This window comes from Cherax quadricarinatus, chromosome 11, assembly GCF_038502225.1.
Source record: "Cherax quadricarinatus isolate ZL_2023a chromosome 11, ASM3850222v1, whole genome shotgun sequence".
Classification (NCBI taxonomy): Eukaryota; Metazoa; Arthropoda; class Malacostraca; order Decapoda; family Parastacidae; genus Cherax; species Cherax quadricarinatus.
Window position 1 is genome coordinate 39,101,345 of NC_091302.1, and position 18,391 is coordinate 39,119,735.

General features: G+C 44.7%; 1 protein-coding gene across 22 annotated transcripts in view; it reads left to right on the forward strand.

Moving 5' to 3' along the window:
* osp (myosin phosphatase Rho interacting protein outspread) overlaps positions 1-18,391 on the forward strand; it is a 595,661-nt gene that overhangs the window by 227,109 nt on the left and 350,161 nt on the right. For all 22 annotated transcript variants that reach the window (XM_070084011.1, XM_070084013.1, XM_070084000.1 and 19 more), the window contains one exon: positions 2,375-2,455. In XM_070084011.1, the coding sequence (XP_069940112.1) occupies positions 2,375-2,455 (81 nt within the window). The remainder of the gene's footprint in view (positions 1-2,374; positions 2,456-18,391) is intronic.

Consider the following 18,391-nt stretch of genomic DNA (forward strand, 5'->3'; position numbering starts at 1 on the left):
ATATTGGGACTACATTTGCAGTTTTCTAGGTGTCAGCAAGTTTTCCCGCCCTTAGTCAGGTAGGCACCAACCAGCATGAAAATATTACTTTCCTTGCAAATGAATGAGAAATGGAAATCTCTTATATTTTTTTCACTCTGGCAGGATTGTTGATCTTTTCTGTCTCATGAACGAGTAAGACTACAGGTAAATCTTACGAACTTCTGTTTTCCTTCTTCATAGTTCCTAATCGTGTACTATTTCCATCTTAAGGTAAATGTGGTGGAAGATTATTCCCCAGAATCACTGACACGTGACACGTTCAGTGTCTAGTGTGTATCTTTGTATCTGAAGATCGAGACACTTGTGCACCAGTGGGTTTTCAAAACCATTTATCACAACTTTGTTATCTTTATATCTTTGATGAGCTTGCCTGGTCAGTCACGCTGTTGCTGCTGGCCCACATATCCATCACAGCCTGGTTGATTGGCACTTGGTGGAGGTAGTTGTCCAAATTCCTCTTGAAAACTTCTACATTTGTCGTAGCAGTGTTTCTGATGTCTGCTGGTAAGATGATGAGTCTTATTGTGTCCACGGCGCCTTTTCTTTTCATTGGGTTTATTTTGTACTTCTTCTCATATCTCTCACTCGAGTATGTTGTTATGGCAGTGTGCTATGCTGCCAGCCCCCATTATGGCTTTGATGTGTACTCACCGAGTTGTGTTTGCAGGGATTCAGCTCTTGGCCCCGCCTATACTGCTTTCATTGATAGGCATCACTTATGTCTTGCTCCTTACATCTTCTCATATCTGCTCTTGAAGCTGTGTATTGAGTTTGCCTCCACTACTGCCTCATCTAAGTCATTCCACTTTTCAACCATCCTGAGGCTAAAGAAATACTTCTTTACATCTTCAACTTCCACCTATATTTTCTTGATCCTGGTCCTCTTAATTCAAACACTGTCCCTATCTGCCCTATCAGTTCCTCTTAAGATTGTGTATGTTGTAATCATGTCTCCCCTTCTTCCTGCAAGTTCGTCAGTTTCAGTTTCTTCAGCCTCTCATAGTGCATTCTTTCAGTTCTGGTACTTGTTGGGTTGCAGACCTTAAGATCTCTTCCGTTTTTATACGTGCTTGTATGTGTGTGTGTATTTTTTTCTTATTTGTGGTTGCAGGAGTCGAGCGTCGGCTACTGGCTCTGTATCTTGACTGCTGGTTACCGGGTTCACTCCCTCCTAGTGTCGTGGGCTCAATCATACCTGTTCTTAATATAAGAACATAAGAATGGAGGAACACTGCAGAAGGCCTACTGGCCCATACAAGGCAGGTCCTTATCAAAAGAACCACTACCCAAAGCTACTCAAGAATTTACTCCCGTACTCACGACACCAATCAAACCCAGCACCTCCCACTCGTATATTTGTCCAGTCGCCTTTTAAAGCCACCCAGGATCCTAGCCTCTATCACCCTACTCAGAAGATTGTTCCACGCATCCACAACTCTGTTCGACAACCAGTACTTACATATGTCCTTTCTAAATCTAAATTTATCCAACTTAAATCTGTTATTTCTGGTTCTTACCTGGTTCGACACCCTCAGTACTTTATTAATATCACCTTTGTTTATGCCCGTCATCCACTTATACACTTCGATGATATATCTCATTGTACGTCTCTCCAGAGAGTGGACATTCAAGGTTCTAAGTCTGTCTTCATACTAGAGATTCCTTATACAGTAAATCATTTTAGTCATTCTTTTCTGTATGTTCTCCAGTGAATCTATATCCATCCTGTAGTAAGGAGACCAAAACTGAGCGGCGTAATCGGTATTGTCGGTACTGTATACCATTCATGTACAACCTGTCAGACACTGCAACATCATGGAATCTTGGTTCAGAGGACATCTCTACAACCTTCTTCACTTCTACTAACCCGTCCCTTGGATATGACCTACTTCCACTGGGGAGTCCCGCCTACCAGTGACAATGCCTTCGTCTGCTACCTGCCCCATTTTCACCTGACGCCAGTATATAAGCGCCAGCCTTCTTGCCTGTGCTCCACATTCTTCACTACTACGGTGCTCTTCACACCAACTCCAAGGCTGAGGGACTGATTACCTCATCATTTGTATATAGTTCTACTGTCTTCAAATTATGTCCTAGAATTTGTATTGATAAAGCAACTGGATGGCGAAACGTCTACATTAAAGATACCCAAAAGTTGCATGTGTCTAATTCTCCCTCTGATTCATTTGTCTTATTAAACTGTGCCCTCATGTACTTATTTCCTGCCTGTGTATGTGTGTGTGTGTGTGTTTAATAACAATATTGTGCTCACATGTGTTAATTTTAATGCATGTTTGTACTGAGTATTAATATGTGTTTGTTTGTGTTGCAGGCAAGCAGGAAGGTGTCCAAGTGTGGCTACCTGTTCGTGGCCCCAGACTGGGACTTCTCCATCCCCCTCAACAGAACTAAGGTAGGTCACCCCACCTACACCTCTTGTGTGTGAATGTGTTTGTCCTCAGGTTATGCTTCAACTTTATGCATCCTTAGTAAGGCATCATTTAGATTATGCTGCACAATTCTGGTCTCTGTATTATAGACTGGACATCAGTGCCCTGGAAAACATGCAGAGAAGAATGGCGAAGCTGTTCCCGTGTATCAGCAATCATTCCTGTGAGGATAGACTGAGGGTACTGAATTTACACTCTCTGGAAAGGCGTAATAGAGAGGAATAGATAAAAAGGATATAAATAACGTACTAAAAATATCTAACCACGATGGCAATGGGTTCAAGTTGGAAAAAATTAAGTTCAGAAAGGATTTAGGAAAGTATTAGTTTGGTAATAAAGTTTTGAACATACGGAACAAACTCACGAGTGGCGTCATTGATGCCAGAACCTTGGGCAGCATTAATGTTAGATAAGTACATAAGTTAGAGTGAGTTGGACCTGCCTAACATGGGCCAGTTAACCTAGTATAGTGCCTCTCCTTTCTTATGGCGAAAAAAAGTTTGAAGATTCATCACATTCATCACAACTGTCAGACACTCCAGCATCATGGGATCTTGTTACAAAGAATTCTTCAACACTTGTCCAACCTTTGGACGAAGACCTACTTCGACTAGTGGATGGTACCACTATGACCCCGCCTCCTGCTTCGCCTCACCTGACTACAGTATATAAGCCACGTCTACGGCCCTATGCTGTACATTCTACAAGATTGATGGACTGAACACATCGACTCCAGGCTGAGGGACTGATTACCTCAAACTCCTCCTCTCCTTACGCCTTTCTACTTTGTATTGGACTGATGAAGCCACTGTGTGGCGAAACGTTTCCTGAATAAAGATTCCCATATGTTGTTAGGTAAGACACATATGCAACAGTTAGGTATGTTTATTTCGAAACTATGGAACAATACTCTTCTCCAGACTGAGGGACTGACCACCTCAGAACTTCAAGGGTGATGGACTGATTACATCGTCTTCAAGTATCTTCTGCTTCTATCAACTTTTCTGTACTCGACTGAAGAAGCCTACTGTGTAGGCGAAACGTTTCGAAATAAAGATACCTAACTGTTGCATATGTGTCTTACCTAACAACCTGTCGGTATTTTATACCATTTTAATGTTCATTCCCATATGTTGCATAAGTGTCTCAATCTTCAAGACAGTAGTGCCTAAGCGTGCGTAATATGGCAAATAGATTGCTGGGATTTATATCAAGAAGTGTAAGCAACGGAAGTCCAGCGGTTATACTGCAGCTTTATGTTCTTATGTCTTCAGGAGGGAACCTGGTCATGAGGCCAGCACCAACAGCCTGGAACCTGATCATGAGGCCAGCACCAACAGCCTGGAACCTGATCATGAGGCCAGCACCAACAGCCTGGAACCTGATTATGAGGCCAGCACCAACAGCCTGGAACCTGATCATGAGGCCAGCACCAACAGCCTGGAACCTGATCATGAGGCCAGCACCAACAGCCTGGAACCTGATCATGAGGCCAGCACCAACAGCCTGGAACCTGATCATGAGGCCAGCACCACAGCCTGGAACCTGATCATGAGGCCAGCACCAACAGCCTGGAACCTGATCATGAGGCCAGCACCAACAGCCTGGAACCTGATCATGAGGCCAGCACCAACAGCCTGGAACCTGATCATGAGGCCAGCACCAACAGCCTGGAACCTGATCATGAGGCCAGCACCAACAGCCTGTATATAAGAGACTTATTGAGGGTACATTTCGTCCACCAGAGACTTCTTCAGTAAAGTTAGTGAGTTTCTTTTGTGAAGGACCTGCCCAGTATGGGCCAACAGGCCTGCTGCAGTGTTTCTCCCTTCTTATGTTCTTGTCCTTTGAACTGGACTGGGCGAAACGTGTCTTCAGTGGCTGTCTTGATAATCACAAGCGTGTTTTACAACTTGTCGGTGTTAATTAGTAAGATTGACAAACCAACAGCCTCATTGATCAAGTCATCCACCGGGAGGCCTGGACGGGGCCGCAGGGGACGTTGACTCTGGGAACACTCCAGGTATACTCCAGGTAAGTAGCTTTGCCTGATGAGCCAGGTGGGCCCGCTGGCCGCCAACAGCAACAGCCTGGTTGACCAGGCAAGCATCAGACGAACCTGGTCACAGGCTGGGATGTGGGAGTACTCTCTCGAAGCAGGTCACTGTGACGCCATTGACTCTGTGTTGATCAATATTACTCGTTATATTGTGTGTTGATCAGTATTCTTATATTCCATATGTTGATTATTATTATATTCTGTGTGTTGATAAACATTACTTCTCAGAGGGTCAGCGCTTCTTTTTGCTTATAATAATAATAATAGTAATAATAATAATAATAATGTGAGAGTACACGGCAGTACAATAACAAGGTGTAGGGTAGGTACCTCAGACTTGACATTGTGAAGCAGGTAAGGTGTGTCACAGGTGTCAGATGGTGCAGCAGAAGCCAGATCACACCGCAGGTGAAGGTGGGTGAGTCAGGGGTGGGTGAACTTCAGGTGGAGCACTCTCCAACACAGAACTTGTACCTGCCAGGTGAGGGGACCATTGAGAACTCTGAAGGCATTAATAATGAAAGTCAAGATAACAGCGGAGACAAGACAGGTAGGAGTGCAGGCAGAACCTACGATGTAAGGGACACCTGCGTTCTTCACCGAAATTCCACAGTCATTTAATCCACTTTAGAGACGCAAGACTCATAGTCAGGAAGACAGTACCGCAGGTTCTTGGAATTACCACTTATGTGTATATCTAACAGTTTCAACCAGAACAACAACTCTTACAACATATGTGAACACCTTGCCAGGAAACTTCATGTTTATCCTACATAACAACATACACACTCGCCCGTCTCCTGCACGTTGGTCTAAAATCCAACCTACCCAACATTCTCCACCTTATGTACTCAGTACTCTTTACCCAGGTAGATCTACTTGACTTGATAAAGCTCACTGTGTGGGCGAAACGTAGTCAATAAAGGAACCCATTATACCGTATATGTGTTAATTTTTCATTATGTGGGTATTTTATGCAATTTATCTCTTGGAGTGAAAGCAGAAGTGCAGTAATTCCACACGCGCACGCACGCACGCACGTTGCCTCGGCTCATTTAAAAACGAATAGGAACACTGCATCAGGCCTACTGGCCCATAATTAGCAGGTCTTTGTCAAACCCAAACCCCCTAACAAAAACATTCGTCCAACCCATTATCAGTGTTACCCAAAGAATAATATTTGATAACTCCATTAACTCGTGCATTTATCTAACCTATATTTGAAGTTATCCAAGCCAAAACTCAGGTCTGGTTACTGAAGTGTGTTGTAAATGTACGAAGAAATGGACACCAAAGTTTAAATGATATTATTAAATAAGAGAAAAACCAGAGGCAGTATATGAGTGAGAAGCACCGCCTGAAGGTCACCTTAAGTTGATTTTGTGGCTCGACTCCAGACCAAGCCTCCTAGCTGATGACCTCGTCAACCATACTGTTGGTGATGGCTGCATACAGTCGAGTGTGGGTGCCACAGCTCTGCTGATCAGGAACTGACCTGATAGCTGAGTGTCTCTTGGTAATTTTTCTTATGCCCCGGGAGTAGAAATTATGGAAACCCCTCAAAGGTACAGCAGGTGTACATACAAGAAGTGTTGAAAAGTCTCTCTCTTTATATTTTTAATTTATCTTCTCGTATATTCGTTGCACCCGTGCTTTTCATTACGGGAATTTTATTCCATCTAGGAGTGATTTATGTGGAGAGTTGGAACCGATCCCTCCAGAGTGATCCACTTTCAGGGACATAAAGCTTAACCATTAATTTAGATGCTTGACTGGGCAGTGAAGATTCTCTGTACATTCTTCAGAAATGTAATTTCGCTTGCCTTAAAAGTGGCTGTTAGTGTACAACAGTATTAAGGTCTAGAAGGGAGCAAGTCACTAAATCGCATCTCTGGTCTGAAGGTTTTAATTATCCAGCCTGTCATTTTCCATGCAGTTATAGTAATGACACTTTTGCGCTCTTACAATGCGAGATTTTCTGACATTATCACTCCTAAATCTCTCACATTTATCTTCCGCTTTATGGAGTAGTTTGAGTTTGTTTTAAACTCCGTTTTCGATTTTTTTTCCTGAAATTTTCCGTTGGGAAGTAATTGAAATATATCCTCACTCACCATCACATTGTGTTCTGTGGCCCACTTGCAGACTTAATTTATATCAGCTCTCCAGATTCCCAGTGTCCTCATTGGATACAGCCCGTACAAATTCTAGTATCGTCTACAAAGAATTTGTCTTGGCCTACGTCTGATATCAGAATGAAAGAGAGAATTGGGACGAGTATTTAGCCTTGAACAGAGCTTTCCATTGTGGCAGTCTCTGATTTGACTTAGTTCATTATTACTCTACTAGTGGAGATGCAGGCCAAGTTTGGAGCCATATAAACAAGATGAAGTTTGGGTGAAGGATCATGTAATCATCTTGAAGTACAGAAAACCTCTCACAGTGACAAGAAGGAATGTCGGGAACTCAAGAAAAGATACCAGGTTTTTGTACCTGGTGAAGGACAAGTAACGGAGCTTGAAGAGGACGCACATCTTCCAGTAACACTCTACCGTATAATGATGCCACAACACCTGAACACGCAGTACAGCTCGGCGGAGTAAAATCAGTGGGTTAGGTACAAGGACACATGTGCAACTGATGTTAAATTTTATTGTGGCAACGTTTTGCTCTCCATGAGCTTTGTCAAGCCGTAGACAAAGCTCCTGGAGAGCCACAATAACATGTCGCATTAGTTGCACGTATGTCCCTTTACCTAACATATTGTCGGTAATTCTGCCAACATTATTACAAAATCAGTGGGGCTGGGCCCATGTTTCATCCCGTAGTTCCAGGAACCACCGTCCCGTCTTCCTCGTTAATAACGTATGTCTTCTAATATGTCCAGGTTTCCGGTAGTTGTAGCATACACAGTGTCACTTGGATCCCCTTCCACCACAGTGTCCCTTCGATCCCCTTCCACCACAGTGTCCCTTGGATCTCCTTCCACCACAGTGTCCCTTGGATCCCCTTACACCACACAGTGTGCACCTTGTATCCCCTTCTTGTGAAGAAGTAATTTCTAGTTTCCTGCCTGCATCAGTGTCGCTGCTGCTGTTATTATGGTAGAGATTAGATTTTCCTACCGAAGTGACCAATTTATTGTGCACCCCATATCCATCCTGTGGACGGCAGCTGTGCCTCCTGTGTCTTCTTTCTCTTTGTCTTCACCCCCAGCGTCGTAGGGCACTGCTTCTTCTCTTGCCTGTCTTCACGTGCACGTTTTACTTCTCTGATTCGTGAAGTTTTTTTCTTCCGTGGCACTGCTGTTGTCATGTACCTCAGCACTGCTGCTGTCATGTACCTCAGCACTGCTGTTGTCATGTACCTCAGCACTGCTGCTGTCATGTACCTCAGCACTGCTGCTGTCATGTACCTCAGCACTGCTGCTGTCATGTACCTCAGCACTGCTGCTGTCATGTACCTCAGCACTGCTGTTGTCATGTACCTCTGCACTGCTGCTGTCATGTACCTCAGCACTGCTGCTGTCATGTACCTCAGCACTGCTGCTGTCATGTACCTTAGCACTGCTGCTGTCATGTACCTCAGCACTGCTGTTGTCATGTACCTCTGCACTGCTGCTGTCATGTACCTCAGCACTGCTGCTGTCATGTACCTCAGCACTGCTGCTGTCATGTACCTCAGCACTGCTGTCTTCACGAGTCGAGTTTTGCTCTTTGCAAGCTTCACTATCTTCTTAAATTTTAGTCCTTACGTGGCTGACTCCTGCAGTTGTCAGCATGCTGACTGCTGCAGTTGTCGGCATGCTGACTGCTGCAGTTGTCGGCATGCTAACTCCTGCAGTTGTCGGCATGCTGACTGCTGCAGTTGTCGGCATGCTAACTCCTGCAGTTGTCGGCATGCTGACTGCTGCAGTTGTCGGCATGCTAACTCCTGCAGTTGTCGGCATGCTGACTGCTGCAGTTGTCAGCATGCTAACTCCTGCAGTTGTCGGCATGCTAACTCGTGCAGTTGTCGGCATGCTAACTCCTGCAGTTGTCGGCATGCTAACTCCTGCAGTTGTCGGCATGCTAACTCGTGCAGTTGTCGGCATGCTAACTCCTGCAGTTGTCGGCATGCTGACTCCTGCAGTTGTCGGCATGCTGACTGCTGCAGTTGTCAACATGGAAGTAAATAGTATAAAATACCAAGACGATGGAAAACTGAACACAAGAGCGGTATAATGTGAGTATTGACAATGTTTCACCCACACACTGGACTTTATCAAGTCACCCAGGTAGATCTGCTTGTGGTATAAACCTTGGTAATAAATACCGACAAGTTGGTTTAGAAAGACACGTAAGCAAACACTATGACATATTTATTAGAAAACGTTTCGGTCCTGGGACCTTGAGAAGTGATCAAGGTCCCAGGACCGAAACGTTTTCTAATAAATATGTTATAGTGTTTGCTTACGTGTCTTTCTAAACCAGATCTGCTTGTGACTTGGTAAGGTCCACTGTGTGGGCGAAACGTTGTCAATAAAATATCACAGTATACTGCTTTTGTTTATTTGTCCAGCTGTCAGCATGCTGACTCATGCAGCTGTCAGCATCACTTTCACGTCTTGTACTCACCTAATTGCGGTTGCAGGGGTCGAGACTCAGCTCCTGGCCCTGCCTCTTCACTGGTCGCTACTGGGTCCTCTCTCTCCCTCCTCCATGAGCTTTATCATACCTCGTCTTATAGCTGTGTATGGTTCCTGCCTCTACTACATCACTTGCCAGACTATTCCACTGCCTGACAAGTCTATGACTGAAGAAATTCTTCCTAACATCCCTTTAACCCATCTGAGTCTTCAACTTCCAATTGTGACCTCTTGTTTCTGTATCCCATCTCTGGAACATCCTGTCTTTGTCCACCTTATCTATTCCTCGAAGTATTTTGTATATCATTATCATGTTTCCCCTAACCCTCCTGTCCTCCAGTGTCCTCAGGACGATTTCCCTTAACCTTCCTTCGTAGGACATTCCCCTTAGCTCGGGAACTTGCCTTGTTGCAAACCCTTGCACTTTCTCTAATTTCTTGACGTGCTTGACCAGGTGTGGGTTCCAAACTGGTGCTGCATACTCCAGTATGGGCCTGACGTACACGATGTACAGTGTCTTGAACGATTCCTTACTAAGGTATGGGAACAGTATTGTCAGGTGTGCTGGGCGACCGTGTGCCACAGCCTCGGTGACATTCTAGGGGGAGTCTTGTTTTAAGTTGGACAATTTCACGTTACCAAGTGATGCGGGTTGTTTTGCTTTATGTGAAACTCCACAGATGACCACAACAGGAAAGTTTGGAGGATGTTTCGGTGCCTCCTTGACCATCATCGGTCACATACTGGACCGAAACGTCGTCTAGAGTTGAATCTTCAGAGAGTGAATTATTTGTGAATTGTTTCCATCGTGGTGATGTGACTGGTATTATTGTTAGTGTCGTAGTTTGTGTCGTTGTTTTCACCACGACCTGGACACGTACCTAAAGTCAGTATCTGGTCAGCTGGGCTCTGGTTTGTACATTGGACTACGTCAGGTCAGCAGCAACAGCTTGGTTGATCAGGCCCTCATGCACCACGACGCCTGGTCGTGGACTGGGCCGCGGGGGCGGTGACCCCCGGAACACCCTCCAGGTAGTAATTTTTTATGTATTTGTGCTGTGTGTGTTAGTTACCATTTGGTTAGTTACCATTTGGTCCTAGGCACATGTCGATTAGACACTAGGCCTGTGTGTGTGTGTGTGTGTGTGTGTGTGTGTGTGTGTGTGTGTGTGTGTGTGTGTTGTGTGTGTGTTTTGTGTGTGTGTTGTGTGTGTGTTTTGTGTGTGTGTGTGTGTGTTGTGTGTGTGTGTGTGTGTGTGTGTGTGTTTTGTGTGTGTGTGTGTGTGTGTACTCGCCTATTTGTACTCACCTATTTGTGGTTGCAGGGATCGAGTCATAGCTCCTGGCCCCGCCTCTTCGCTGATTGCTACTAGGTCCTCTCTCTCCCTGCCCCATGAGCTTTATCATACCTCGCCTTAAAACTATGTATGGTTCCTGCCTCCACTACGTCACTTTCAAGGCTGTTCCACGGCCTGACTACTCTATGACTGAAATACTTCCTAACATCCCTTTGATTCATCTGAGTCTTCAACTTCCAATTGTGACCTCTTGTGTCTGTGTCCCATCTCTGGAACATCCCGTCTTTGTCCACCTTGTCTATTCCGCGCAGTATTTTATATGTCGTTATCGTGTCTCCCCTGACCCTCCTGTCCTCCAGTGTCGTCAGGCCGATTTCCCTCAACCTTTCTTCATACGACAATTCCCGAAGCTCTGGGACTAGTCTTGTTGCAAACCTTTGCACTTTCTCTAATTTCTTGACGTGCTTGACTAGGTGTGGATTCCAAACTGGTGCAGCATACTCCAGTATGGGCCTGACGTAAATGGTATACAGAGTCTTGAACGAATCCTTACTGAGGTATCGGAACGCTATCCGTAGGTTTGCCAGGCGCCCGTATGCTGCAGCAGTTATCTGATTGATGTGCGCCTCAGGAGATATGCTAGGTGTTATACTCACCCCCAGATCTTTTTCCTTGAGTGAGGTTTGCAGTCTTTGGCCATCTAAACTATATTGTGTCTGCGGTCTTCTTTGTCCTTCCCCAGTCTTCATGACTTTGCATTTGGCAGGGTTAAACTCAAGGAGCCAGTTGCTGGACCAGGCTTGTAGCCTGTCCAGGTCTCTTTGTAGTCCTGCCTGATCCTCATCCGATTTGATTCTTCTCATTAACTTCACATCATCTGCAAACAAGGACACTTCTGAGTCTATCCCTTCCGTTATGTCGTTCACATATACCAAGAACAGCACAGGTCCTAGGACTGACCCCTGTGGAACCCCGCTTGTCACAGGCGCCCACTCTGACACCTCGTCACGTACCATGACTCGTTGTTGCCTCCCTGTCAGGTATTCTCTGATCCATTGCAGTGCCTTTCCTGTTATGTGTGCCTGATCCTCTAGCTTTTGCATTAACCTCTTGTGAGGAACTGTGTCGAAGGCCTTCTTGCAGTCCAAAAAAATGCAGTCGATCCACCCCTCTCTCTCTTGTCTTACTTCTGTCACCTTGTCATAAAACTCTAGTAGGTTTGTGACACAGGATTTTCCTTCCCTGAAATCGTGCTGGTTGTCAATTATACACTTGTTTCTTTCCAGGTGCCCCACCACTCTCCTCCCGATGATCTTCTCCATGACCTTGCATACTATACACGTTAGTGATACAGGTCTGTAGTTTAGTGCCTCATGTCTGTCTCCCTTTTTAAAAATTGGGACTACATTTGCCATCTTCCATACCTCGGGGAGTTGCCCAGTTTCGAATGATGTGTTGAAGATCTTTGTTAATGGCACACACAATATCTCTGCTCCCTCTTTAAGGACTCACGGAGAGAGGTTGTCTGGTCCCACCGCCTTTGAGGTGTCAAGTTCGCATAGCAGCTTCTTCACCTCCTCCTTGGTTATATGTACCTCATCCAACACTTGCTGGTGTACCCCCCCTGTTCTGATTTCCTGGAGTCCTACTGGTTTCCACTGTAAATACTTCTTTAAATCTCGTGTTGAGCTCCTGACATACCTCTCGGTCGTTTCTTGTGAATTCCCCATCACTCTTCCTCAGTCTGATTACCTGGTCCTTGATTGTTGTTTTCCTCCTGATGTGGCTGTACAACAGCTTCGGGTCAGTCTTGACTTTCGATGCTATGTCATTTTCATATTGTCGCTGAGCCTCCCTTCTTATCTGTGCATATTCGTTTCTGGCTCTTCGGTTAATCTCTCTATTTTCCTGAGTTCTCTGTCTTCTGTACCTTTTCCATTCTCTAGTACACCTAGTTTTTTCCTCCCTACACCTTTGGGTGAACCAAGGACTCGTTCTGTTCTTCCCATTATTTCTGTTTCCCTTGGGAACAAACCTCTCCTCTGCCTCCTTGCATTTTGTTGCCACATAGTCCATCATTTCTTGTACTGGTTTTCCTGTCAGTTCCCTCTCTCACTGAATGTCTTGAAGGAAGTTCCTCATGCCTGAGTAGTTCCCCCTTTTGTAGTTTGGTTTTTCCCAGCCTATTCCTGCTACTCTCTCCACTTGGAGCTCAACTTTGTAGTGTGTGTGTGTGTGTGTGTGTGTGTGTGTGTGTGTACTTACCAGTTTCGTAGTCACTCATTCGTGTAGGTGGTGAAGGGGGGTCAAGTCCTGGTTCCTGATGTCATATCACAGTTGAGAAACACAGTCCTTCTTGCCCTCAGTATATGGAAGTAACGAGCTGAGGCAGTGAGCACATCATCTCACCTCACAACTCACAACTGTGATCACTCACACCTAACTTTCACCTCACCACGTAAGTAAAATTTAATCTTATTAAGAATGACAAATTAAAAATGAGAAGTGAATACTATATTTCACTGTTACTGTTTATTAATACCTGTACAGTAATATACCTGGTCAAAGAGAAAGGGATATGATACTAAGACTAACCAGGAAGATTATTGAGAGAGGAAATACAATATACCGAACCTAACTGGAATATTTACTTAAGAGTATAGAGTCCTTAGTTGATCACTGCTAGTAGACCAGCTAGAGTCCCAGCCACAGGTCCCAAGACCCGACACAAGAGACTCAGGTATCTCTGACAGTCTGCCCACCCAGTGCTCTCACACAGCCTCCAGCTCTACACCCGGCCAGAGCTCCCCATCGAGTTCTCTTAGCTTACCTGGAGGTTACCTGGAGGTTATTCCGGGGATCAACGCCCCCGCGGCCCGGTCCACGACCAGGCCTCCCGATGGATCAGGGCCTGATCAACTAGGCTGTTACTGCTGGCCGCACGCAGTCCGACGTACGAGCCACAGCCCGGCTGATCCGGCACCGACTTTAGGTATCTGTCCAGCTCTCTCTTGAAGGCAGCCAGGGGTTTATTGGCAATTCCCCTAATGCTTGATGGGAGGCTGTTGAACAGTTTTGGGCCCCGGACACTTATGGTGTTTTCTCTTAGTGTACCAATGGCGCCCCTACTTTTTATTGGCGGCATTTTGCATCGCCTGCCCAGTCTTTTACTTTCGTAGGGAGTGATTTCTGTGTGCAGATTTGGGACCATTCCTTCCAAGATTTTCCAAGTGTAGATTATGATATATCTCTCCCTCCTGCGTTCCAACGAGTACAAGTCAAGTGCTTCCAAGCGTTAGGTAAGGTTTGTCAGGAAACAGGACAAGTGTTTCGTGACAAAGGGTCTTAGTCATGTGATGACCCGCAGCTGGAGATTTTGGTCATCTGACCGAGGCTTTCTGCTGGCTTACCCCTCCGACCCTTTAAAAAATATGGTTATAAAATCTATGTGGGTTCTCTTAGCTACTTTCCCAGTCGTTGGGTGTTCAGTGGTCAGTGAGTCGTTGGGTGTTCAGTGGTCAGTCAGTCGTTGGGTGTTCAGTGGTCAGTCGTCACGTGAGGTCACAGACCCTGAGCTGCTTTGGGGATTAGCGTGGACGGTTACAAAGCATGGCTTGCTTCTGCAGTGTTTTAAAATCTGAGTTTGGAGAGTTGAAGGAGGAGGTCTTGCTTCTCCAGGAGGAGATTAGGAGGCTGAAGGTCCACCTCAATGGGCCTGGGAGAGAGTGTGAGGTGGTTGGAGATGTGGGGAATGAGGCTTCTAGCAGTGAGGTGCAGTCTGTCTCTCACTGTGAGGAGGCTGTAGGTGGGGAGGTAGCAACGGGTACCAGCAGTGAGGTGCAGCCCAGCACCTGCTACAAGTGGCGAGTTGTTCACAGTAATGGGAGGCGCATCAGAGTAAGGAAAGTTAAGAGTGAAGATCTGAAGGTAGGAAATCGCTTCTCTGTTCTCCAGGATGAATGTACTTCAGTGGCCAGTGAAGGTAAGGGTACTACTGCCCCTGCTAATGAAGGTAAGCGCATTCTTGTGGTTGGTGACTCTCAGGTAAGATATGTTGACCGTGCTTTTTGTAATAGGAATAAGAAGATGAGAGATAGAGTGTGCTTCCCTGGAGCTGGTGTTGGGGACATTGTCAACAGACTGGATAATATCATGTCAGGTAATGGGAACAAGCCCATTATCTGTCTCAGTGCTGGTGGAAATGATATTGGGAAGGGTAGGAGAGAAGAGCTGCTAGATAAGTACAGGTCAGCTATAGATTTCATTAAGTCTAAGGGAGGGATCCCAATCATATGTAGCATCTTGCCTAGAAGGGGAGTAGGAAATGAATGGTTGTCTAGGGCAATTGGTGTAAATTGCTGGCTAGACAGATACTGCAAGGAACTTGCAATCCCATTCATTGACAACTGGAACAACTTTTATGGCAAACATGATATGTATGCAAGGTATGGGGTTCATCTCTCTGGGGCAGGGGTGGTAGCACTTGCAGACTCGATTGAGAAGGCCATTGGTGAAATGCCTATGATTTTAAACTGATGGAAGATAGAGGTATGGGTGTGTGTGGGAAACAAGCAGGTTGCAACACTAGGGTTGGAAACAGTAAATGTATAAAAGGCATTCAGCATGAAGTTATAAATAAAGACAATAGAACAGGTCAGAAAACAAAGGGGGACAGCAGAGGGCAGCAAGGGACTAGCTCCCTTAAGGTTTACTATACTAATAGCAGGAGTGTTAGAAATAAGATAGATGAGCTAAGATTAATTGCAAGTGCAGGAAACATAGATATTATTGCTATAACAGAGACCTGGCTCAATCTGAAAGATAGAGAGATGCCATCTGAATGTCACATACAAGGCTATAAATTATTCCACACTGACAGGGTCAACAGGAAAGGTGGTGGAGTAGCGATGTATGTCAGAGACAATTTAAATTGTTGTGTTAGACAAGATATTAAATTAGAAGCGTCAGCCACTGAATCTGTTTGGTTACAGCTTCTCGAGGGCCGAGAAAAACTAATTTTGGGTGTGATTTACAGGGCCCCAAATCTTGATAGGGAGTGCAGTAAACTTCTATGGGACGAAATTCGTAAGGCATCTACATACGAAAATGTTGTGCTAATGGGAGATTTCAACTATAGACAGATTGACTGGAGCAATTTGACAGGAAATTTAGAGTCGGGTGACTTTCTTGATACGATCCAGGATTGTTTTTTAAAACAGTTTGTGACAGAGCCAACTAGGGGAAATAACCTCCTTGACTTGGTTCTTGCCAGTAGGGAAACACTAATTAATGATCTTGAGGTTAATGATGAGCTTGGGGAGAGTGATCACAAATCACTCAGTTTTAACATATCATGGAATTCCCCTAATAATGGCAATCAAGTCTCCGTCCCTGACTTTCGCTTGGCTGATTTCATAGGACTGAAAAATTACTTAGGTGGGCTGAACTGGAATGACCTGACTAGGGGTCAGGTAGGTGGTGATGGTTGCCGATATGATGCTTTCCAGGGCATAGTTCTAGCTGCTCAGTCAAATTATGTTCCAAATAGGGAAATCAGATCAAACAAAAATGATCCTAAATGGATGAACAATAGATTAAAATATCTGATTGGTCAAAAGAGAGGCATATATAGGCAAATCAAAAGAGGAGAGGGGCAATTAAGAAATCGATATATTCAGTTAAAGAGAGAAATAAAAAAGGGAATTAGAAAAGCAAAAAGAGATTATGAGGTTAAAGTTGCAAGAGAATCGAAGACTAACCCAAAAGGATTCTTTCAGGTATACAGAAGTAAGATCAGGGACAAGATAGGCCCACTCAAAAGTTCCTCGGGTCAGCTCACTGACAGTGATAAGGAAATGTGTAGAATTTTTAACACATACTTCCTCTCAGTTTTTACACAGGAGGATACCAGTGATATTCCAGTAATGATAAATTATGTAGAACAGGACGATAATAAACTGTGCACTATTAGGGTCACAAGTGACATGGTCCTTAGGCAAATAGATAAATTAAAACCTAACAAATCCCCAGGCCCTGATGAACTGTATGCAAGGGTTCTAAAGGAATGTAAAGAGGAGCTTAGCACACCTTTGGCTAATCTTTTCAACATATCACTACAAACTGGCATGGTGCCAGATAAGTGGAAAATGGCAAATGTGATACCTATTTTCAAAACAGGTGACAGGTCCTTAGCTTCGAACTATAGACCAATAAGCCTAACCTCCATAGTGGGAAAATTTATGGAATCAATAATTGCCGAGGCAGTTCGTAGCCACCTTGAAAAGCATAAATTAATCAACGAATCTCAGCATGGTTTTACAAAGGGACGTTCCTGCCTTACGAATTTATTAACTTTTTTCACTAAGGTATTTGAGGAGGTAGATCATGGTAACGAATATGATATTGTGTATATGGACTTCAGTAAGGCTTTTGACAGGGTCCCACATCAGAGACTATTGAGGAAAATTAAAGCACATGGAATAGGAGGAGAAATTTTTTCCTGGATAGAGGCATGGTTGACAAATAGGCAGCAGAGAGTTTGCATAAATGGGGAGAAATCAGAGTGGGGAAGCGTCACGAGCGGTGTTCCACAGGGGTCAGTGTTGGGTCCCCTGCTGTTCACAATCTACATAAACGACATAGATGAGGGCATAAAGAGCGACATCGGCAAGTTTGCCGATGACACCAAAATAGGCCGTCGAATTCATTCTGACGAGGACATTCGAGCACTCCAGGAAGATTTGAATAGACTGATGCAGTGGTCGGAGAAGTGGCAGATGCAGTTTAATATAGACAAATGCAAAGTTCTAAATGTTGGACAGGACAATAACCATGCCACATATAAACTAAATAATGTAGATCTTAATATTACGGATTGCGAAAAAGATTTAGGAGTTCTGGTTAGCAGTAATCTGAAACCAAGACAACAGTGCATAAGTGTTCGCAATAAAGCTAATAGAATCCTTGGCTTCATATCAAGAAGCATAAATAATAGGAGTCCTCAGGTTGTTCTTCAACTCTATACATCCTTGGTTAGGCCTCATTTAGATTATGCTGCACAGTTTTGGTCACCGTATTACAGAATGGATATAAATTCTCTGGAAAATGTACAAAGGAGGATGACAAAGATGATCCCATGTATCAGAAACCTTCCCTATGAGGATAGACTAAGGGCCCTGAAACTGCACTCTCTAGAAAGACGTAGAATTAGGGGGGATATGATTGAGGTTTATAAGTGGAAGACAGGAATAAATAAAGGGGATGTAAATAGTGTGCTGATATTATCTAGCCTAGACAGGACTCGCAGCAATGGTTTTAAGTTGGAAAAATTCAGATTCAGGAGGGATATAGGAAAGTACTGGTTTGGTAATAGAGTTGTGGATGAGTGGAACAAACTCCCAAGTACCGTTATAGAGGCCAGAACGTTGTGTAGCTTTAAAAATAGGTTGGATAAATACATGAGTAGATGTGGGTGGGTGTGAGTTAGACCTGATAGCTTGTGCTACAAGGTCGGTTGCCGTGTTCCTCCCTTGAGTCAATGTGACCTGACCTGACTAGGTTGGGTGCATTGGCTTAAGCCGGTAGGGACTTGGACCTGCCTCGCATGGGCCAGTAGGCCTTCTGCAGTGTTCCTTCGTTCTTATGTTCTTATGTATAAAGGCCATCCCCTCCCCCCTCCTCCCATAACTTCTGCCTAGCGGTCAGCTCCCGTAGGAAGATGTGGTCTCCACAGAGCCTAGGGTTCCCTAACAGGGCGAGGGTGTGAAAATTAGCAGCCAACACTCTTATTTTTGCAAAACAGATCTCTCAAGGGAGGTTCCTTGACGCTGGTGAATGCCTTCCATATCCCCCCCCCCACAACGCTGTATAATCCTGCGGGTTTAACGCTTCCCCATGATTATGATAATTTGCGAAG